This window comes from Lolium rigidum, chromosome 7 (genome assembly GCF_022539505.1).
Source record: "Lolium rigidum isolate FL_2022 chromosome 7, APGP_CSIRO_Lrig_0.1, whole genome shotgun sequence".
NCBI lineage: Eukaryota > Viridiplantae > Streptophyta > Magnoliopsida > Poales > Poaceae > Lolium > Lolium rigidum.
Window position 1 is genome coordinate 264478092 of NC_061514.1, and position 24152 is coordinate 264502243.

At 46.6% G+C, this 24152-nt stretch overlaps 1 protein-coding gene across 1 annotated transcript; it reads right to left on the minus strand.

Moving 5' to 3' along the window:
• Nucleotides 1-1436: 1436 nt before the first annotated feature.
• On the minus strand, nucleotides 1437-3711 carry LOC124672714. Its single transcript, XM_047208896.1, has 3 exons — nucleotides 2328-3711; nucleotides 2107-2225; nucleotides 1437-1826 (listed from the first exon to the last, which is right to left on the minus strand). The coding sequence occupies exons 1-3, from the start codon at nucleotides 2698-2700 to the stop codon at nucleotides 1437-1439; spliced, it is 882 nt and encodes a 293-aa protein (XP_047064852.1). The 5' UTR covers nucleotides 2701-3711.
• Between the last annotated feature and the right edge of the window lie 20441 nt (nucleotides 3712-24152).

Here is a 24152-nt window from a genome sequence, read left to right on the forward strand (position 1 = left end):
AAGAAAAAGGAAATAGCCAAAAATCGGAGGGTGAAAAAAAACCCAAGAAAATAAACTTTTATAGCACATAGAGGATGACATGCGGGTCCCATGAGCCAGCAGGTTCCTCAACGTTTCAAACGTGGCATGAGATCGAAAGAAAAAGGCAAGTGACCAAATATCGGGAGCCAAAAATAATTCAAGAAAAGAAACTTGATTGTACATAGAGGATGACATGCGGGTCCCATTTAGCGGCAGCGGTATCACCGTTTGAGAAGCGGCAGGGATCGAAAGAAAAAGGCAAGTGACCAAATATGAGGTGCCAAAAAAATCCAAGAAAAGAAAGTTTTATAGTACATAGAGGATGACATGCGGGTCCCATGAGACTGCAGGGTCCTCAACGTGGCATGAGATCGAAAGAAAAATGCAAGTGACCAAATATCAGGAGCCAAAAATAATTCAAGAAAAGAAACTTGATTGTACATAGAGGATGACATGCGGGTCCCATTTAGCAGCAGTGGTATCACCGTTTGAGAGGCTGCACGGGATCGAAAGAAAAAGGCAAGTGACCAAATATGAGGTTCCAAAAAAATCCTAGAAAAGAAAGTTTTATAGTACATAGAGGATGACATGCGGGTCCCATTTAGCAGCAGCGGTCTCACCGTTTGAGAGGCGGCAGGGGATCGAAAGAAAAAGGTAAGTGACCAAATATAAGGTGCCAAAAAAATCTAAGAAAATAAAGTTTTATAGTACATAGAGGATGACATGCGGGTCCCATTTATCAGCAGCGGTATCACCGTTTGAGAGGCGGCAGGGGATCGAAAGAAAAAGGCAAGTGACCAAATTTGAGGTGCCAAAAAAACTCCAAGAAAAGAAAGTTGATTGCTCATAGAGGATGACATGCGGGTCCCAATTAGCAACGAGCGGTGTCAACGTTTCCAAGGCGGCAAGGGATCAAAAGAAAAAGGAAGTAGCCGGAAATCGGGGGTCAAAAAAAAATCCAAGAATAGAAAGAATTTTGGTTCATAGAGGATGACATGCGGGACCCATGATCCTGCATCGTAAACGGCTCGATCGGAGAGCGTTGAACGAGATGGCGCGATCGAGAAAAAAACAATGCCAGAGAGGCTGCCATCTGGGCCCTACATCCCTCGGCGGTGCGGATTTCCGTTGACTCGGCCGGCGAACCCGAGAATTCGAGATGCACCACGTCCCGGGACACCATACGCCACGTTTTGGCCGTTTTCGTCGGGCTAGGTGGCCTCAAAAACGAGAAAGAAAACGTTTTGACATGCACAACGGACAGACCCAAAATCGTCGGCCATGGTACACCAGCAACCACGGCGCGACTTCAACTTCGTCGGCCATGGCAACTTTTCTTGTAGTGATAATTACATCAACAAGTCGTAGTTCAGTACTAGATAAGTAGATAGAGAAGATTTAAGACAAGTAGATAACTAATCAGATGAACTAGATGGAGAACGTGTGGCATCATCTTCCGATTCAGAGGAAGAACCCACAGGCTGCAGGTCATCATCACGAAAAATAGGCAGCAACTTCTTCTTCTTGGGCTTAGAAACTTTCTTTCTTTTTGATGTAGTAGCAACACTGCGCTGTTCAACTTCAGGTTCATCAACAGTTTGCACAACCTGGACAGGCACAATTCCTGTGATCCACTCATTATCTTCATCTTCTACAACATCTTCTACAACATCTGCATATGTTTTGTCCTCAATCGGATCCCTGTCTTTCATTCCTCTCTTTTGTTCGAGTTGTGAGTTGGCCTTGATAAAGACAAAATCACACATTTTGTCATGAAGCAGTCTGTTGCGTCTCTTAGTATGAACCTGATTGCAAGTAAATACTAAATAAACATCAAGAAAATAAACAACATGCAAAGGTAACCTACAGACTACTACATGTAGAATTTTCAAGGCTTGGAGAAAGACATGTAAACCAATCGATAGGACATTATAAAAGACTTGGACATTATTCAAAATAAAGAATAGGACATCAAGCTTGCAGTGAGGAAAGCAAACTCACGCGCTCAACCAATCAACAGATAAAGGCAGTAAAATTGTTCAAAAACATACCTGAAAGAGTGGACTAGTTCTACTTAATTCTTACCTGCTGGAAAACACTAAAGTTTCTCTCACAAGCCGAGGAGCTGCATGTCAAACTCAAAATCCGCATCGCCAGTACCCTTAGATTTGGTGCACTTGACCCATGATTAGACCACCATTCAGCTACAGTACAAGGTAACAAATAAAAGTTAAGAGAGCATAGCAATATTTTATATGCAAATTGAGAACAATCTAAATATGCCCGACACTCGGTTGTAAATTAACCTGGATCAAAGCTTTTATTTCTCCGCTGCCTTTTTGCACTCTCTCTTCCGAATGACCCCGCTTCTTCTTGATATGCCTGACACTCGGCCATCATTATGTCTTCCTTGGCACCATCTCTAACCATTTTCTCCATGCAAGCAACAAGCCCATCTTTAAATGTTCCATCTAACTCAATTTCCAGCTTGTTTTCATAGTAGTAGTATGGATTTAAAAAATATCCAGCTCTGTGCAGTGGGCCCTTCAATTTTTTGTCCCATCTTTTATCCACAATGTCCAACACTTCCTGGACATTACTTTCATCATCCTCAAACCTCCAAAATCTCTCGCTTTGCATCCAAAAAAGCACCGAATATGAATCCCATAGCTGGTACATCACTGTCCATTCTCCGCAGCAAATTAGCCAACGGCTCAAAGAACTTGACAGCAATGTCAACTCCTTCCCAAAACTTTTTAGAGCGCACACTCCGTTTTGCTTCACTTCCTTTCACCTTTTTTAAGCAACCCATTTCATCCATTTGATCAGACCTAAATAGCTTCTGGAGTTCTTTCTTGCTGTCCAACATGCTCCTCAAGTTCAAGTATGCTGTAGCAAATCTAGTAATACCTGATCTCACCAGATCTTTCCCAAGGAATTCCCGCATTAGAGACAAAACTCTAGTGTGTGCATAAAGGAATACAGTCACACCTCTAGCTTTTGTAATAGTCCCGTCAACAGATTTAAGCTTCCCAATGTCCTCTAACATTAGATCAATAGAGTGGGCAGCACAACCATTCCAAAATATGTTGGGACGCTTTGCTTTCAACAAATTTGCTGCCGCTTGATTCACACTTGCGTTATCTGTCACCACTTGAACTACGTGTTTCTCACCTATCTCTTCTATGCAACTATCAACAAGTTCAAAGATGTACTTTCCGTCTTTCTTCACAGCTGAACAATCAACAGAATTAACAAAGACCACACCATAGGCACTGTGAATAACAAGATTCATTACCCCTCTTCCTCTTATGCCTGTCCATGCATCTGTCATGATTGTACATCCACTAAGCTCCCAAGTTTTCCTGTGTACCTTGAAGAAATCCGCGACTCTTTTCTTCCTCTTCTTCAAAATTGGGCCACCCATTTGATAAGGAGTAGGACCTTCCAGGTCCTCGCCGTATTGTCCGATTGACTGAAGCATGAGGTCAAAGCTTGGAAGTGTGACTGCGTTAAATGGAATGCACGCTTCATAGAACCACTGGCAGATGTACTCGCAAGCACGAGCCCTTTTCTGTTCTCTCTTCTCAGTTGTCAGTTTTGACTGCACCGTATCAACACGTTTTCTCTTCCTTTCAGCTACAGCCTCTTCGGGTGTTAGTTCGCAGTATTTGTCCATAGGACCACTTGAGGATTAAGGTCTTGCGGGTTTCGATGACTTAAGCACAACAGCAGTATTGTTTATGCCATCTTCATCACTTGAACTATGTTCTTCCCCCTCCGAGCGCCGCTAATAGCGGGATTAGCGTCGTAGCGAGAAAAATATGCATAACATAGCGTTCAGTCTCCAGATATGCTATAGCGCCGCTATAGCGCCGTTATAGCACGCTATTTTTTTTGTTGCTTGTGGTATTAGCATAGGAAGAGGGCTCTTACATTGCTAGTTTGCGGGAATGCCTCGAGCTAAGACGTCTTCTCTTTTTATCATGCATGCGTAAAATTTGAATGGTTACACAGAAGCTGAAACGTTTTGCTATCGCTATAGTGGACAATGATTACTACTCCATGTTTAGTTTGTCTTTCTTGCCTCTGTTTCATCTCCCAACGTAGCATGTTCGCCTCCTCATGTGTGCCTATAAATGAGAGGCGTGCACCAAGAGTCGGGACAGTAGGCCTCCGACTCCCCACCTCTCGTGACCACTACTAGAAAAAGGCCTAGCGGCAGGATGAACAACAATGACGCACCGTGCATCACTGCTATATAGAAGTGGCGCACGAGGAAGAGGTACTCCACTGCTAGCCATGTTACGAGTGACACACCTGGTCAGTAGTGCGCCAATGCTAACTTTCTGCTTGGTCCACCATCCTCCCCAGGCTTAGCACCACTTCCTCGTGCACCACTACTATGTGAGATAGCAGTGGCGCACCATGCCAGTAGTGCCCCACTGGTAAGTCTGTGCATTTTTGAAAATGGTCAAAATATGGCTCCACTCTTAGCAATGGCGCACCATGGAATGGTGCGTTATGTCATGTAGTTACAACATAAATTAACAAAAATGAATTTCGACTTTATTTTTTTGCAAAATTGCTTTATATATCGGTAAAACGGCTTTTCTGATTGCATACGACCCCTGATGAAATTGTTTTTTATATGAAAATGTATCTACACAAAATTTTACATCCGAATTCAATGCTCGGAGGGCGTTTAGCGAAGTTTCAGGTTCCCAAAAATCGAAAGAGAGCATCGTCCCAAGTCGTTTACCGTTGCGCCATCTCCATCGTACCGGGCCGCTGTCACTAAGGTTTTGGTGTGGGAGGCTTGGGTATGCGTGCCATGAGGTTTCTCGCCGAGCGTAGAGCAGATCAGTGGCAATGGGCGAGATTACTCGGCGGGACACACTACATATAGGGCGGACAGGAGCAGGAAGACGAGGTGAACTAATATAGTTTTACCGAGTTTCATATAATTGGTTGATTTCTGAAACTTGATGAAAGTAAAACCCTTGTGAAACATTCCGAAACGTGGACCGAGGCATAGCTAGCCCGATGGCTAGGTAGTGCTGATACTACCCGGCCCGCCCGAGTTTAAGACTCCGTTCTCGCAGCTTGGTGCGTACGCACCAAAAATCCTATATTAAAAAGACCTGGGGCTTCTTCCCCCATGGCATCTTTTTTGAAACATTCCAAAACATGAATAATATATCAATCTCAAATCGAGGAGATGGTATGCAGGTCGATAGTAAAACAAATACAAGACAATTTATTTAAAAGTAGCATCATGAAAACCATACCAACCAGAGTGCTAGTGTATTATTGCGAAATAAAAGTGTGCAAATATGCTACAACCAAGCTAACATGCATCACCATGCAAATTTACGTGCAATGTAAGTACTTCCCATGATAAGTCCAGTATTAGGCAGTTTTATGTGCACTACACGCCGAGCAGCGGATTGAACTAAAATAAATAGTTTATTGTCTGAATCCCTACCCCATGCAAATAGTACGTCACAAGTTCTCATTTTCTATTGCGATAGATCTTAATTTGTGTTCATTCTTCCTAATTTTCTATTTCGCCCTAAAATCTACTAAAATAACTTCAATAAATTTTGTTTATACTAAACATTTGTATTTTTATAGAATATTATTTTATCATAACTGCAAGCTCAATATATTACTTACATTGTATAGTTAGCCATAACTATGTCAACAACTACTAATTAAGATGTTATTTATCAAGTGTTATGATGTCTGCGGTTTGGTGATACAACTTGCTATGTGCTAATTTTATCCCCTGAACTATTGACATAGAAACACGTTTCCATTTTGTTTACAAGATATTAGACAATGCCTACTAGAAAAGATCATTCTAATGAATCATGTAGCGAATTACACTTTCCAAAATTATAATGTATGCACGTTTGACTATACTTAAGTAGTCGCCTATACATGTGATCACCAAGGTTTATACCTACTTAAGTAAATGCCTCAACATATCATGATACAAATATCTAGATTGTACTATCTAAAAAAATATCTTCCTAGCGATATCAGATGTAAAATTAGGTACACGTAAATAGAAAATACTAGAAGTCAACCCACTATATAGCAATGGCGCACTAGGAAGAGGTGCTCCACTGCTAGCCATGTTACCAGTGGCGCACCTGGTCAGTAGCGCACCACTGCTAACTTTGCTTGGTCCACCACCCTCCCCAGGCTTAACAGTGGCGCGCCACTTCTTGGTGTGTCACTGCTATGTGAGATAGCGGTGGCGCACCATGCCAGCGCCACTGGTACGTTTGGGATTTTTTGAAATTGGTGAAAATATGGCTCCACCCTGAGCAATGGCGCACCCTGGCATGGTGAGCCACTGCTACTTGAGATAACAGTGGTGCACAATGTGTTATGTTATCTAGTTGCAACAGAAATTAATAATTTTTTTTGCCAAATTGTGTCAAGTATCGGTAAGACGGTTTTTATGGTTGCATATGACCTCTGATAAAAAATGTTTTTATATGAAAACATATCTACCCAAAACTTTACATCCGAATTCAACGCGCTCCGGGCGCTTAGCGAATTTTAAGATTCCCAAAAATCAAAAGGGAGCACCGTACAAAGCCATTTAACGTTACGCCATCTCCGTCGTATTGGGCCGCCATCACTAAGGTTTCGGTGTGTGAGGCTTGGGTATGCGTGTCATGAGATTTATCGAAGAACGTGGAGTAGATCAATGGCAATGGGCGAGATTACCGGCGGGACACGCTACATATAGGGCGGACATGAGCGGGAAGACGAGATGGGATGGGCATGTGGCAAGCCAACACATCGCCGATGGGATGCGATGGTTAACCTGCACAGCGGCAGGCGCCGTTATAGTGGCCCCTGAAACTAGGCATCAACGACTGCACTCTCTCAACGCTGCTAGGTGGGCCAAATGCATGCGACCATTGCGTCCGGTGGTGCCGGCACTCCCGCTAGCGCCCCCTTGGGTTGGGTTCGGCCTGGGGGTGCCAGTGGAAGAAGACGCGTTTGCCGGCCCAAAAACGAGTTTCGATGGCCTAGCTGGGCGATTTTTTTTTACACCGGGCGTTTAGTGAACTCGACGAAATAGAAGTGGCCCAAATTTCAATTTTTTTACCGGTGGTGCACCTCTTTTTTGCGCAGTGGCACACCTCAACGAAATAGAAGTGGTGCACCAATGAGCTAGCAGTGACACACCTTGTGGTGCGCCACTGCTACTTCGCTTACCAATGACGTACCACCTGGTGCGCCACTGCTAATAATTAGCAGTGGCGTGATAGTAGTGGGTGCGCCAGTGATAGCCAATATAAGTGCGCCAATGAATAGCTTTTTTTCTAGTAGTGGACCCTGTACGGGAGAACGCCGATACAGTTTTTGGGGAAAGATCCGCGCGACTACTGACTTCATCATAGACTTGGAGGATTTCTTCCCCGTGGAGGATTTCTTCCCCGACAGCGATTTCTTCTCTAAAATTAGCAGTGTGTACGACTACATGGGGGGCAACACCGGGCCACCGGCAACACGAATGTGTCTTCTTCTACAGTGTAGTCCATATATTTTCCTAATTCTCCCAATTGACATTATGATGCAATTTCTAGTTCTAGTACATGCTAGATAGCATGTCTAGTTTGTTTCCTCTGCTTCTAGCCCTTTATCTACTGTTTTTGTGTGATTAATTTATGTGGGAAATTGCTTATATTTTCAACAATATCCACGTCCATTGAATTTTTAAAAGTGCATACACTACGGGAACCAGTCAAAAAAAAAAATTCATATTTTTTTATCCCAATTTTTTAATCTCTCACATGCACCATTTTAACTCTAACTACACTTAATATGAGGTCAAATTCCACTCATGGTCAAACTTCCCGGTCAGTCACCCATCCTCACACTACTCCACCCTTAGCACGCTTAACTTCTTGGTTCCATTTAGACTAGATTCCATGAAAGAAATGACACCTCGTTGACAATAATACCATATCAATACTATTAACCCTTATTACTTGATGTTGCACATCATTATTTTTTGAATTCCAAACAATTACCTACATAAACTACAAGAATAAGTATATTAATCTTGAATTCAAATGGACAATAAAATGATTTATTTTTTCTTTTTTATTTAATATGGAATAATTAATATCTTTAAATCTGTAAATCAAAATTTGACAAATAATATGTCTAAATCGATTAGAAAAATGAGAGGAATCCAAATATGACATCTATATCATATTTTGAATCTAAAAATATTTTTTTCAAAAAATCATGAGCATTAGATCATGTACCAGTATTTCAAATCTGGCCGGCCTCCTACCGATTCGGCAGAAATTTGTCTTTTTTATGAGGGATGGACGTAAAAGTTCCAGATACACCGGTAGGGAAATTTTTCATCTTAGGTGGTCTAGTATTTTAAAAAAATATGTTGGTACCAATGTGAAACTTTAATTTGGTGGTTGCTTCACAAAACACCCCGTTTTTAGCACCTAAAAAATGGAAAATGGTTTTTTCGTGCGATGAAATGGAAAACTTCCTCCTGTAATATCGTAAGACATCCCAATATACACATGTATGCATAATATGGGCATATTATCACAAACTATGTCGTGATTCTATCCATAACATTGTCGTTTGACCTAAATGTCATGAAACCTCAAACATGATAGCTCATTTTGTGAAGGATTTTTTGTGATGTTCGCGATTTTCCAACTTTAATATTTTTTCTTGCAACTATGACACATAATATGACACCACGCGAAGGTTTCACATTGTTTGGATCGTTTTCGATTTTTTTATGCCCGTTTCAAACTATATTCAAAACGGCGGGCATGAAGATCCTTTGCCCGGGGCTGAGGCTCGCCAAACTTGCACCGGATCTCTGATGAAATAGCATGTTGTGAATCTAAAAATTATTTTTACAAAAAATCTTGAGCAATATTTCATGTACCTGTAGTTCAAATCTGGTCGGCCTCCTACCGATTCGGCAGGAATTTGTCTTTTTCATGAGGGGTGGACAGAAAGGTTTCGGATACACCGGTTGAGAAATTTTGCATCTTAGTTGGTCTAGTATTTTTTAAAAATGTGTTGGTACCAATGTCAATCTTTAATTTGGTGGTTGCTTCACAAAACACCCCGTTTTCGGCACCTCAAAAATGGAAAATGGTTTTTTCGTGCGATAAAATGGAAAACTTCCTCCTGCAATATCGTAAGACATCCCAAGATGCACATGTGTGCACAATATGGACACATTATCATAAACTATGCAGCGATTCTATCCATAACATGGTCGGTTGACCTAAATGTCATGAAACCTCGAACATGATAGCTCATTTTGTGAAGGATTTTTTGTGATGTTCGCAATTTTCCAACTTTAATATTTTTCCTTGCAACTACGACACATAATATGACACCACGCGAAGGTTTCACATTGTTTGGATCGTTTTCGATTTTTTTATGTCCGTTTCAAACTATATTCAAAACGGCGGGCAAGAAGATCCTTTGCCCGGGCCTGAGGCTCGCCAAACTTGCACTGGATCTCTGATGAAATAGCATGTTGTGAATCTAAAAATGATTTTTACAAAAAATCTTGAGCAATATATCATGTACCTGTAGTTCAAATCTGGTCGGCCTTCTGCCGATTCTGCAGGAATTTGTCTTTTTCATGTGGGGTGGACAGAAAGGTTTCAGATACACCGGTTGAGAAATTTTGCATCTTAGTTGGTCTAGTATTTTTTAAAAATGTGTTGGTACCAATCTCAATCTTTAATTTGGTGGTTGCTTCACAAAACACCCCGTTTTCGGCACCTCAAAAATGGAAAATGGTTTTTTCGTGCGATAAAATGGAAAATTTCCTCCTGCAATATCGTAAGACATCCCAAGATGCACATGTGTGCACAATATGCGCACATTATCACAAACTATGCCGCGATTCTATCCATAACATGGTCGTTTGACCTAAATGTCATGAAATCTCGAACATGATAGCTCATTTTGTGAAGGATTTTTTGTGATGTTCGCAATTTTCCAACTTTAAAATTTTTCCTTGCAACTATTACACATAATATGACACCATGCGAAGGTTTCACATTGTTTGGATCGTTTTCGAATATTTTATGCCCGTTTCAAACTATATTCAAAACGGTGGGCATGAAGATCTTTTTCATTTTAAATATTTCAAGTTTGATATTTTCCATGATAGAACTTATTTTTCTGAAAATTTTGATATATTATTTGTATTTTTCTGAATTATAATGATTTAGTTATGATTTTTTTAAGATTAATGTCGTAAAATGGAAAATAGCTATGCCGACGGCTTTGCCGTTGGCACAGGGCTGAAATATATGCCGACAGCTCTGCCGTCGGCACAGGCCTGACGCTGTTAGCTCGCCGTCACGGCGGAGAGGCTATGCCGACGGCCGAAACCGTGCCGACGGTTGCCGCGTCGACACGGACCTTCATGTGCTTGACGGTTTACCTGTGCCGACGGCTGACCTGCTGGCCTGGCCAGAACGAGTCCTGTGCCGACGGCCCCGATATTTTGCCGTCGGCACAGGATCTGGCCGTCGGCACCTTGACTGGTTCCCGTAGTGATACCATATCGGATATCGATGTGGATTCGAATGGAAAATTATGCTTGCCATTGACATGGCTACACCGCATTACCAAGCTGCCAAAACGCACCTGATACAAGTTCCTTTTTCGCGTAACGAATCTACCGCTACCATCGTGAGATTAGTTAGACATGGGCATGGGCTTTTGCTTCGGCGACGACCAGTGCGCGGTGGAGGTGGAACCCAGACGTGACAGGATGGACGTTGACCGTGGCTCTCTCTCTGGCTTCGGGTTGGATCGCATACAGGCGTTGCGCCTTTGTGGCTTTTGTTTCACCGATGGCGAGCTTTCGAGCCCGTGATCCATCCGAACATTGTTGTGCGTAAGTGGGCGCGGAATATAGACACGTGTCAGCTGGCGGTGCGCGAGCGTACCCTGGATAGTGGAGTATTTGGATGCGCACGTACGGCTGCGTATGTACGCGCCGTGATGCATGCCCTTTCGTCATTTCCGAACGAGCGCCCTATTGGATGGAACTGGTTAGTGCAAAATCTGACTTTGGATGGAGTAATTTATTCAAAGAAACCAAATACTGCTGCTGCATGCTACTGCCAAAGTGCGTAGCCCAACTAGAGATCGGCTGTGTGTTATCGCGAAAGGGGGTCAACTGCAAGCTCATTCGCCGCGCGTACCATCTGTGTCGGGCAATTGTGTAGTAGCAAAGGAACATCGCGTCGTGTAATAAATCCGGGTCCCAAAGCTGTCGGCAAATGTCTTCAGTCTTCACTAGTCTCTACCACCACTCCAAACGCGGGGCGGGACAGTCAGCCAATCAGAGTAACCGACCGATCAAGCGCCTACCCAAAAGTAAAATTCCGGCCGATAGAACCAAGGTTCGCATCGTAATAATTTCTTTTTTTTTTGCGAATTCATCGTAATAATTTCCAAACCACTGTCTTTTGCCCCACTACATCTATCGCGAACATATAAGTATGTATGTGACCGACACGATAGTACAAAGAGAAGCTAAGAACGTATCAGAAATTCTCAAAAAAAATAGAAGACAGAAATGTATCGGCAAAAGTGAGCGCAGCAGAAACGGCCGGACCTGGTACAAGAATATCAGCGATGAAAGCGGCTGCCTGGCGACCGCGAGCACGGCCCGTACATACGACGACACGGGCTCACAACGGCGCCAATCCAGGCAGCAGGAAGCTTCGTCCCCCGGCGCGTGCATGCACCGGCCGGCAGGGGAGCCATGAAATGAAAGCGATCCTGGACGTACGATACGATGCTCTCTCGCAAACCACACGGGAACACTAGTGGCTATCTTAGACCGATGGACTAAAACTGATCCATGGGGCATATGTTACGTCTGTCAGTCACTGTGAAAAACAACTGCTCCATGTATAACGGTGGGGCGTCAGCTTGGAGCATGCAGAAAATCGGTGGCGACAAGACAATGCATTCACGTTACGGCACAGTAGATTAATTGACGGGGCTCTGCGGATGTATCTTTGCAGTATCGCGCTTCCTTGTCTTGCTTGATCTGCTGACGGTTACTCAAGGGCTCCTGTTCCGGGACAAGATGTTTCCGTCCATCAGCCGTGACAAGGTTGTAGGTGGGACTGCTTTCGGGAGACCGCGAATTGTTCGTGCCTTGACACATTCCGGAAGCAGATTTAGACCGTGAATGCATCGGCGCGAACATAATGGTCAGTTTGCGTCTGGAAATTAAGACAATGTTGAAGATTATTGGCATCACCTTGTCTTACACGTTACACAGACGCAAGGCACAATGGCATGTGGCATGAAAATTTTGGAACGAGATGAACGTTAGGGTTTTTCGTCACATCTCAACCTTGCCTTCCATAGTTCTAGCTAAAATTAAGGTGGAAGCGCGCAATTGGGTTACCGCAGTGGCAAAATATTTGAGTTGTATTATACCGGGAGAGTATGCTTGCGTTGTCTTGAATGGTGGCATATGCCACCCAAACTTCTCTGAAACTTCTCCTTAATTAATGCGATGAGGCAAAGTTTTTACCTCTGTTTTTTTAAAAGTTCGTGTCAGATCACTAGGCTAGAATTTTCCCCATTTCTTGTCCGACTTGATACAAACGATTACTTTGCATTCATTCGTGACGAGCCCGCTGGAATACTTCATCATTTCACGTTATCACCTTGTCTGCACGGTCTCTAGCTACCAACATTGCTTCCGTAATTCTCTCTACCAATCTCGCTTTTCATTTTGCATGTCTTTTCGCATACTGTTTTTCCACTTCTACAAATGTTGTTTGATTCTTAGGATTGCAATCCTTTGAAATTATTACAAATGATTCATTTGTACTATATACTATATTTTGGAGGAAAATTTACGATCACTCCAACCTTGTTTTATGATTTTTTTTGGTTTTCTTGTGCATTGAAACACCCGTGGATTCAAAATCCTGTAATTTCCTAGTTTTATAGGATTAGAGAGGACATCCATTCTAATCATGTGTTTTCTCTATTCATGCGTCCTGAGAATCATGCGAATCAAACGAGCCCTAAGTGGGCGATCCGGCGGGAGCCCGTTAAATTTACGGAGGTGTCAATCATCCCACATATGCTTATACTTGCCCGCAAATGCATCACTGTTGGTCGCATAGTGTTCATAAAGAGATTTTGAAAATCATTTGCTCGTAAGAGCGAAGATGACAGAGTCAGAAGAGTTATATGCGAGATCAGTTGTCGTTTACACGAGATGCATGTAATATTTCCGTAGGTGTGATCCTGGAGCTAATCCTGAATGAACTCTGTAATGACACTTGTTGATCAGTAAAGTATCACATTCTCAAACTATTGGACCGGGTCATAAAATTGCAGTCTCTCCGTTTCGAAATAAGTGATGCAACATTTTCTTATAACTACTGCTCAGGTACACGCGCATGCATTTTCCTTTCTCTTTTGAGAATCATAATACGTTCGTTTCTGTTGTAACATATTTGTGCATGTAAATAGCTGGACGCACGATAGCAACTCCTGAACACAGCGTGGTGCAATAGCAGTCAATCCAGAGAAAAGCCGCGACGAATGTCTAGATCGCTTTATCTTTGACGTGGTCGAAGCACGAACATAACGAAGAGTCAAGAGACTTTGTCTAGGTAGGAAGTTAGGAGCGTACGTCCCACGGGATACCGCTGGCGCAAAGCGCCACATGTGAAATCCAACTCCGTCCACCGTCCGTTTGCTTTGTAACGATCGTCGGCAAGGCAAGTCATGGAGATGGAGAGTACGGGGTACCGGTAGGCTGGCGGTGCGTAGAGGATCCAGGTTGGTGCCGTGGTGCGGGTCAAGAGCAAAGACAATATCAACCTTAACCCTACCCTACTCTGATAAGCCCAGGCCCATCACGAGCATCTGGCCCCCACGCGAACCTAAAGAATAGCCAGGAGCCCCCACCACGTCATGGGGAGTCATGGCAGTCCGACGCGGTTGTCGGCCGGACCCGAGCAAACACGTCGGCGCGCGACGCCGTTACCGACAGCGGCCGTGACCGGCCGGCGGCGCCCGCGCCATCGAGCGACGGAAAACGAGCTCTGCCCCCGCCCGCGCGCCATCGTTACCAGGGGCGCACGTACGACTGCAGCAGGGTCGCTAGCTGCCGAAGTGCCGATGTGCCATTGCCATTGCCATGCCGGCCGTGCCCCGTAGATCCCTATTCCATTCATGGCGCGAACGTGACGGCGGGCCACGCCCATCCTCTATCGCTTGCTAGCCGCTGCGTACTCTCATTTCTGATCTCAAGTCTCCAACCGCTCGGAAAATCTTTGCCGATTATTGCTTTAGCTCTTTTGGTTTTGTTTAATGTTCATGTTAAGACGGGACAGGAACGGGGGTAGAAGAGAGAGACATCTGGGTTTGATATTTGATGCGGCGATCGCTTTCGCGGGAGGGTGGGCCTGCTGCGGCTGCTGGTACCTGCCACTTGCCGCGGTGTGGTTGGTCCGTACGAGGGAAATATATTGTTTGTGTTTATGAGTAGTATGACTTTCAAAGTCGTTCATTTCCTCCCTTCCCAGCTCTCTTTGCGCTACAGTAGCCTTAGACGTCTTCCTGCTTTTATCGGCCGTCGATGGCCGCTCCATTGGAATAGTTGGCTGAAGTTGGTCTATGTTTGGCGCCGGATAGTTTAGGAGTAGATCTGTAGGTTTTTCTTCTTTGTTTTGGCTCTCTGTCATTGTTTGGGCGTTTGCCATGTCGTGGAGGCGGTTCTTCGGATCTCCGTCGCCGGATCTAGATGGATTTAGGGTTGCGTCTCACCCTGCTTTTGCTCCTGTGGTTGGAGCAAGGTATGGGTGAGGGCGATGCCGTCCTCTTCAATAAATTGGTGGATCCAGGCTCCGTCCATCCCGGATATTGCTGCGAAGACGAAGCTCTCCTGTCCGGCCATGCTGGCGAGGGGGAGGGCAACATCAACGCGGCGAGGTTCCCTGCTGCTTCTCTCATGGCCGGCCATGGTGGCGAGGAGGAGTTTTTTTTTTGAACTGTGGCGAGGAGGAGTTGGGGCGCGGAGGACCATGTTTGGATCTGGGAGGTGGATTATGTCCTCTTCGCCGGTGTTGTTCGAGGTGGTGGATTGCTTAGCTGCAAATTCTCCTGGTCTGCCGTGGTGGTGAGGAGGGAAGCGACAGCGAAGCGTCTACTCCCCAAGCTCTGCATTGACGTTTGCCTTCGAGGTATTATGGAGCTGCTTTTCCAGGGCTCCTTCATCCGGAACACACGACGTCTTCTATCGGCGTCGTGATCCTTGGACGACGGATGGCCCCTACTCTATCTCCAGGATGGACGCCCTTCTTCGCATCCTTCATCGGAGCTCGACACTTCTCCACCGCCTAGTGGTTTGTCCCCGAAGGAGGAGGAGTGGCCGGCGTCTGAGATGCATCGCCGAAAGCATGCTGTCGATGTTGGCATCAGATCTCGACGGTCACGTCTTGAGATCGCTGGCGAGAGGTGGCGGCGGCACCCAAGGACTTGGTCGTTTTTCATCTTTTAGTTCTTGGGTGTTTTTTTTTTTTTTTTTGCATTTCTAGGGACCCTTACTTCAAATTCTAGGTTTCTCAATGCGAGAGATGTAAAAGGGCCGCTTTTTAATATGTACCCACCACGTGTGAAAGAATGAATGAATCACTTGGGTCTTCTAGACCCGTGTTAAAAAAAAGTAGTATGACTTTCTTCTGTATAAATTACTTTTTCTTGCGACAAGGTGATCACTGGTTAGTTCAGTTGAAGTGGAACCATCTATAATCACGGGCGGAGCCTCTTGGAGAGCATACTGGGTGCTGGCCCACCCTTTGAAAAATAGAAAACACTATCTTTATGTCAAGCATGTCATGTATTTAGTAGGTTTTGGTCAAATTTGCTTCTACTGTCCCAAGCTACGGGAGCTGCGATGGCCTATGACAAGGTCCATAGATATTTTGGCTCATGTTTTTCTTTGTGTCACCTTCCGCCACTTCTTATAATGTTTTCAAGTAGACTGCTCCCCCGCGTCTCGTAGGCTCCTGTCCCACCCCCTATCCTCTCCGCTGGCTTGGCTGATCGGAGAGGAGGCCGAACACATGTACAAAGTAATATAGGCCGGTCCGCTCCGCCTCCGTGGCCTTGGGGCCTTGGAGGTGTGGCGGACCACGGTCCCTCACCGGTGGGAAGTTTTCGTTGTTAATTTAGTTTGTTTTTTAGTCTCTTGTTTGGGATGGTGAGGCGGCGGCTACATCCTGAAGTCAGAATAAGGTCCTTCCCGCCCTATCCTCGCTCCGGTGGTGCATCTAGCCCCGACGGAGGGCGCGTGGAGTTGTGTGGCCGTCGGATCTCCTGGGATCCGGTTGGTTTTCGTGTTTCACTAGTGGAAAACAGGGCTTCCGTGGGAGCCCTTTGTCGCGGGCGCGCCTGCACCCGCGACAAATGGCCTGGCCACGTCGCCCCGAAACCATGTGGAGCCGTCAGGGCCTTTTGTCGCGGCCTTTTGTCGCGGGCCGTATTACGACCCGCGACAAAAGGGGTATGAGGGCTGGCGCCTCCTGACGGCACCCCTTTTGTCGCGGGTCGTAATACGGCCCGCGACAATAGGGCCATGCCTATATATAGAAGCAGCCACCCCCCCCCACCTCATATTTTCCTTGGTGGTGAAGGTGGAGGTGTATGCTAGCTCATTTTTTCTACATGTGCACAAGAGGTGTTTGATGGAATGCTTGTGAGAGGGATGCCACTTGGTTTTATTTGATAAGATTTCTCCTCTTTTTGATCCTAAAAGGTTAGCAACTATTTTCTCGACTATATATATATGCATAGTCCGTACAATACTAATTTTAGCAAGGTGATTGCATCCGATACATATATAATTGTACTTATGATGCGGATGAGTCATCCATGGATGTACGGTAACCGATGTGCTCCCGCTTTCGAGAGAGGGCGTGAATTCTTTCCTGCTTGTGGCCGAGGCCAACAAGTCGAAGCAAGGTTTTATGTGATGTCCATGTCTAAAATGTAAGAACGAGAAGGATTACTCTTGCTCAAGAGACATTAAGAGCCACACTGCTTCGGTTTGGATTCATGTCCAGCTATAATGTTTGGACCAAGCACGGAGAAGAAGGGGTTATGATGGAAGACGGCGATGAGGAAGAAGATAATGATGACCAGTACCGATCTATGTTCTCCGAATGCTTTGATACCGCAATGGACGACAATGAAGAAGAAGGAGGTGAAGAACGGGCATCGGATGATCCTGTTGACGATGATCTTCGTCGGGCCATTTCGATGCAAGAAGAGACTCGTGGCACGGATAAGGAGAGGTTGCGGTTCGACAAGATGTTAGAGGACCACCACAAATTGTTGTACCCAGGTTGTGAAGATGGGCATAGAAAGCTGGGTAGCATATTGGAATTGCTTGAAATGGAAGGCAGAGGTCGGTGTGACTCGACTCGGGATTTGAGAAATTGATGATAATATTAAAGAAGTCTGTTTCCAAGAAATAATGAGTTGCCCGTCGGTACATATGAAGCAAAGAAGCTTATCTGCCCTCTAGGATTAGATGTGCAGAAGATACATGCATGCATTAATGACTGTATCCTCTACCGCGGTGAGAAGTACGAGAATTTGAATAAATGTCCGATATGTGGTGCATTCTCGTATAAGATCAGAAAAGATGACCCTGGTGATGTTGAGGGCGAGCCACCCAGGAAGAGGGTTCCTGCGAAGGTGATGTGGTATGCTCCAATAATACCACGGTTGAAACGTTTGTTCAGAAACAAAGAGCATGCCCGAGTTGTTGCGATGGCACATGGAAGAACGTAAGAAAGACGCGATGTTGAGGCACCCCGCCGATGGTCGGCGGTGGAGAAACATCGGGAGAGAGTTCCCGGATTTTGCGAGCTGAGGCAAGGAACTTATACTTTGGTCTAAGTACGAGATGGCATGAATCCTTTTGGGGAGCGAGCTGCAGTCACGAGCACTCGACCCGTGACTCTATGTATCTACAACCTTCCTCCTTGGTTGTGCATGAAGCGGAAGTTCATTATGATGCCAGTGCTTATCCAAGGCCCAAAGCAACCGGGCAACGATATTGATGTGTACCTAAGGCCATTAGTCGATGAACTTTTGGAGTTGTGGGCCAAACCAGGTGTACGTGTGTGGGATGAGCACACCGAGCAAGAATTTGACCTACGAGGGTTGCTATTCGTAACCATCAATGATTGGCCTGCTCTCGGTAACATTTCGGGACAGACGAACAAAGGATACAATGCATGCACACACTTGTTTAGATGAGACCGAAAGTAAATATTTGGGAAAAAGCGAGAAAAGTTGTGTACCCGTTCAATCGTCGTTACCTTCCGCGCAAGCATCCCTTAAGGAAAAAAGGAAAGCATTTCGATGGCGAGGCAGACCGCCGTCCGAAGCCTATCCCCCGTAGTGGTGCTGATATATTTGACATCCAGGGCAGTTTGTAGGGCCTGCCAGCTACGCTCTTACCAAACAAGAGAAGGAGATCTTTTTTGAAGCCCTATTCAGTATCAAGGTTCCGTCTGGTTTCTCGTCGAATATAAAGGGGATAGTAAATATGAAGGAGAAAAATTCCAAAACCCGAAGTCCCATGACCGTCACGTGCTTATGACACAATTGCTTCCGGTTGCATTGAGGGGACTTCTACCGGAAAATGTTCGACTATCCATTGTGAAGATATGTGCATTCCTCAACGCAATTTCTCGAAGGTAATGGATCCGAAACTTTGTCGGGATTACGGGAAGATGTGGTCCAATGTCTTGTCAGCTTCGAGTTGTTGTTCCCACCATCCTTCTTCAATATTATGACGCACCTCCTCGTTCACCTAGTTGAAGAGATTAGAATTCTCGGTCCTGTATTTCTACACAATATGTTCCCATTCGAGAGGTTCATGGGAGTCTTAAAGAAATATGTTCATAACCGAGCTAGGCCGGAAGGAAGTATCTCAAAGGGCTACGGAACCGAGGAGGTCATTGAGTTTTGTGTTGACTTTCTTCCCGACCTTAAGCCGATTGGTGTTCCTGAATCTCGGTATGAGGGGAGGCTGACTGGAAAAGGCACACTAGGAAGGAAATCAATGGTGTGCGGGGACAAGATTTCTTTCAATCAAGCACACTACACGGTTCTATACAATTCCATCTTGGTGGCTCCGTACATCGAGAAACATAAGAATGCTTTACGAGAAATAAAACCGGGGCAGCCCGAGTCCTTGATTACATGTCAACACATGAATACCTTCGGCGGTTGGTTGCAAAGACATCTCATTAATGACCCATCTGTTGTGGAGCAGCTGTTCTTGTTGGCCAGGTTACCATCTTCAAACATATGTACATTCCAAGGGTACGAGATAAATGGGAATACATTTTACACGATCGACCAAGATAAAAAGAGCACCAACCAAAACAGCGGTGTCCGCTTCGATGCAAAAGACGAGAATGGGCGGACCACCACATATTATGGATACATAGAGGAGATATGGGAACTTGACTATGGTCCCACTTTTAAGGTCCCTTTGTTTCGGTGCAAATGGGTGAAGCTCAGCGGTATACATATTGATGATAAGTACGGTATGATAACGAGTGGATCCCAACAATCTTGCGTACCTTGACGAGCCATTTGTCCTAGCCAGCGAGGTGACTCAAGTTTTCTACGTGAAGGACATGTCTAGCAAATCAAGAAAAAGAAATCAACAAAAGAATACATCAACCGAGGAGCCAAAGTGCCACATAGTTCTTTCGGGGAAAAGAAACATCGTGGGAGTGGATGACAAGACAGACATGTCAGAAGATTATAATAGGTTTAAAGAAATTCCGCCCTTCACGGTGAAAATTGACCCAAGCATCTTACTAAATGATGAAGATTCTCCATGGCTACGGCGTAGAAGATCACAACACTAGATGGCGATGTAATAATGTATTCTTCATATATAGTTCCCAAGACAATCTCTACATTTATGTAATAATGAGAACCCTTTCCCCAACACTGTTAGAGGAGACGGAGTATTCTTTCATATAATGTATTCTTTCACGGGCTTGCAGGGAAATTGAGGAGCAGCTTCCGAAGATGCCGTAGGGCGTGTGCACCAACGACATCTTCGAGAAGCTGCGCCACGGAGATTTCCCAACCCTTTCCTTCATCCATGGGAATGAAACTGTGCTTGGCTTGTTGATCTGCTTGGCAAGGCGTATTGATGCTCCTTTTATAGGCACGGCACCGCTTCTACTTTGTCTTGTTCCTTCGACAGGGCGTCGTGCGCTACATGCTTTATCTCATCGAGCAGTGCGTCCACCCACGCTTCCTTATCCTGCCGACAGCTTTAGTCCCGGTTGCAGCCACCAACCGTGACAAAAGGTTACCGACGCATCCTTATCCTGCCGACAGCTTTAGTCCCGGTTGCAGCCACCAACCGTGACAAAAGGTTACCGACGCATCCTTATCCTGCCGACAGCTTTAGTCCCGGTTGCAGCCACCAACCGTGACAAAAGGTTACCCGCACATCATCCCCCCAGATAAGGCCCTCCTAGATAAGCCTCCCCCAGTCTTTTGTCCCGGTTTGAGCCTCCACCCGGGATGAAAGTTTCGCGCGCCACTTCGTTCCCGCCTATTTTCTTCCCGCATTCCCGCCATTTTTCCACTATATATATGTAGGCCTTGGACTCATATCTGCAAACCTCATCACTCTCTCCCATGGCTTCCATCGTATGTCTAACACCCCGGGAGGCGGAGGCGCTTTGCGCCTCGAACTACCCCTGCCCGCCCGGCTACCGCGTCCCGACCGGCTGGTTGCTGAGCGTCGGAGGCGTACCGGTCCCTCCTATCCCTGTAGGTGTGCCACGCGAGATGGCCATCACGAACCACTACTATTTCGAGCTCACGCCCGAGCGGCGGAGGAATCCCCGGTGGCATCCCGACTACAGCCCGACTTGGGACAGCTTCTTCATCAATCGGCGTGAGAGGGCGGTTGCCGAGTACGAGGAGGACGGCCCGCCATCTTCGAACTTCAACGAGGCCGGCCGTCGGATGTGGTGGCGCGGCCGGACTCTCCAGAGCGTCATGGCCTATCGTGGCCCCCGCCTGCGCTACCCTCAATCCCAGCCCACGCGTGGTCATCCGCCGAGGTTCGACAACCGCGACCCCGATGCTAGCGATGATGACGTCGGCGACTTTGATGACTACGGTGGCGACGTGTATAGGACTAGGCACGACTATGATTGAATGGCTCCAACATTCGAATCCGGCCATGTATCTTATTTTTCGGTTGAGCTCTGTACTTTAATTTCGGTTCAATCGTAATAAATTTCGTGTCAACCACTTTATTGAACAAAAACAACCGACAACAACTTTATAAACTAAATTTAAACTAATGGAACCGACAACGACTTTATTGAAATTACAATAAAATAGATAAATTACTAGTCTAGTCTCTACTCGTCGTCGGAGGTTGTCTCCGTCCAAAGGTCATCCCACCGAGGGTCGTTTTCGGTCCAAGTTGTATTCGAGTTCTCGAGCTCGAAGGCGGCGACGGCCCGACGGTGGCGCCTGTTGGACCTTCGTTGTGCCCTAAGGTTAGCAAAGAACGCGTGCGGGGACCGCGCCCTCCACCGGCGCATCAGCCGCTCGTCGCGCTCGGCGATGGCGATCCTGCGCTGCACTCGGCGATGCGGCGACGGTCCTCGTCGGTGACGAGGCACGGCGGTGGCGCGAGGAACTCCGCCTCCTCTAGCGATTCAACATCCGGGAAGTTCATGTCGTGCCCCGGCCGCCGAAGCGCCACGCCGCCGCGTCGTAGCGCGCGCCGCCTCTTCCGGCGTGTTGTACGTGCCGAGGGTGAGGCGGAAGCCACCGGCGCGTATCTCGGCGGTGAACCTACCGCTCGGACGCACTCGAACGCCACGGAAACCGGACGCCCCTCGACGACATGGAGGCATCCCGGAGATGAATGAGCGGAGGCGGTGGCGACGTGTGGTTGCGCCCGCACTCGTCGCTCTATATAGCGCACGCGGGGCATGGCACGTGTCAGCGGTGGCTACACGTCGCACGCCGGCGTCGGCGGGGCGAGGCACGTGTCAGCGGTGGCTACACGTCGCACGCCGGCATCGGCGGGGCGAGGCACGTGGAAGCGGTGGCGACACGTGGCACGGGGACGCGACACGAGTGGCACGGCGGCGGTGCACGAGGGTGAAACATACACGACTATCCGTTTTATATGATGCGAGATGCAAATAGTTATACGGATGTCATATTCATGTTCATTGGATTTTTCTGATCAATTTTCATATATATAACTTTTCTTTTTGAGTTACCATTTAAAAGTTATTGAAATAAAAGTTTTTATTAAAAAAAACAGAAAAACAAAAAACAGAAAAAAACAGAAAAACAAAAACGGTGCTGCAGGCCTGATCCGCGTCCAACGGCTCCAGGCCGTTGGATTCAAACGGCCGGAGCCGTTGGATCCGCTTCACGCGGATCGGCCGCCTCCCCCTCCCACCCCCTTTTGTCGCGGGTTGAGCCACGGCCCGCGACAAAGGACCCCTATGTCGCGGGTGGTGGCACGACCCGCGATAAAAGGGGCCTTTATCACGGGTCGTGCCACCACCCGCGACAAAAGGGGTTAGGTATAAATACCTAACCCCGCGGGCGGAGCCCCCACCCGCGACACCCGGAGGCCAACACTTAGCCGATTTTGTGCCGCCGAGCTGCCAAAATTGGCCGCGCGCGCCGCCGTCTTCGCCTCGGCCGCGCTCGCGCCGCCCTCTGCGCGCCGCCCTCTGCGCCGCCTCTTCCTCTCGGGCCGCCGCCGTGCCTCTCGCCGCCTCCCGCGCCGCGCCTCGGCCGCCGCTGCGCCCTCCTCTGCGCGCCGCGCCGCGCCTCGGCCGCCCACCTGCGCGTCGTCCTCGGGCCGCCGCCGCCGCCGGCGCCTCAGCTTCCAGCGCGCGCCGCCGTCTGCAAGCCCGAGGTAGCGCGCGCCGCCGTCTGCAAGCCCGCCGTCTGCCCTGCCTTTTTTTTCATTTTTTATACTTAATTGTGTTAATTAGTTATTAATTAGTATGTAATGTAATTAGTTAGTTTAGTTAGTATGTAATTAGTTAGTATATAATGTTTAGTTAGTATGTAATTAGTTTAGTTAGTATGTAATTAGTTAGTATGTATTTAGTTAGTATGTAATTAGTTAGTTTAGTTAGTTTAGTATGTAATGTAATTAGTTAGTTTAGTTAGTATGTAATTAGTTAGTATGTAATTGATTAGTTTTAGGTTGAAAAATGTTTAGTTTAGAAAAATGTTTAGTATATGTATTTACGGTTTTTTAGTATATGTATGGTTGAAAAATGTTTAGTTTAGAAAAATGTTTAGTATATGTATGGTTGAAAAATGTATGTAATGCCGACACCCTGTCTCCACCGACACCGACACCCTCTCTCGCAAACCGACACCCTCTCTCGCAAACTAGCGTCGCCGACACCCTCTCTCTCGCAAACACGCGTCCACCGACACCCTCTCTCTCTCGCAAACACGCGTCGCCGACACCCTCTCTCTCTCGCAAACACGTGATACGTCTCCAACATATCGATAATTTCTTGTGTTCCATGCCACATTATTGATGTTATCTACATGTTATATGCACACTTTATGTCATATTCGTGCATTTTCTGGAACTAACCTATTAACAAGATGCCGAAGTGCCAGTTCCTGTTTTCTGCTGTTTTTGGTTTCGAAATCCTAGTAACGAAATATTCTCGGAATCGGACGAAATCAACGCCAAAGTTCCTATTTTACCCGGAAGCATCCAGAACACACGAGAACCGCCAGAGAAGAGGCACAGGGCCACCAAACCCTAGCCCGGCGCGGCCAAGGGGGCGCCCCCCTAGGGTGTGGGCCCCCCTTCGACCTTCTGCGCCGCCTCTCCGCCTATAAAGAGCCCCTGGATCAGAAAACCCGATACCAATTGACGAAACCCACGAAAACCTTCCGGAGCCGCCGCCATCGCGAAGCCAAGATCCGGGGACGGGATCTCTGTTCCGGCACCCTGC

What these genes read in the sequence shown, in the direction of transcription:
- LOC124672714 (XM_047208896.1), bottom strand. Translation starts at nt 2,700, where the DNA reads ATGTACCAGCTATGGGATTCATATTCGGTGCTTTTTTGGATGCAAAGC. An exon ending in AAATAAAAGCTTTGATCCAG is followed by an intron (nt 2,226 to 2,327) that starts GTTAATTTACAA and finishes CTTGTACTGTAG; the next exon opens with CTGAATGGTGGTCTAATCAT. An exon ending in ACTTTAGTGTTTTCCAGCAG is followed by an intron (nt 1,827 to 2,106) that starts GTAAGAATTAAG and finishes ACTTGCAATCAG; the next exon opens with GTTCATACTAAGAGACGCAA.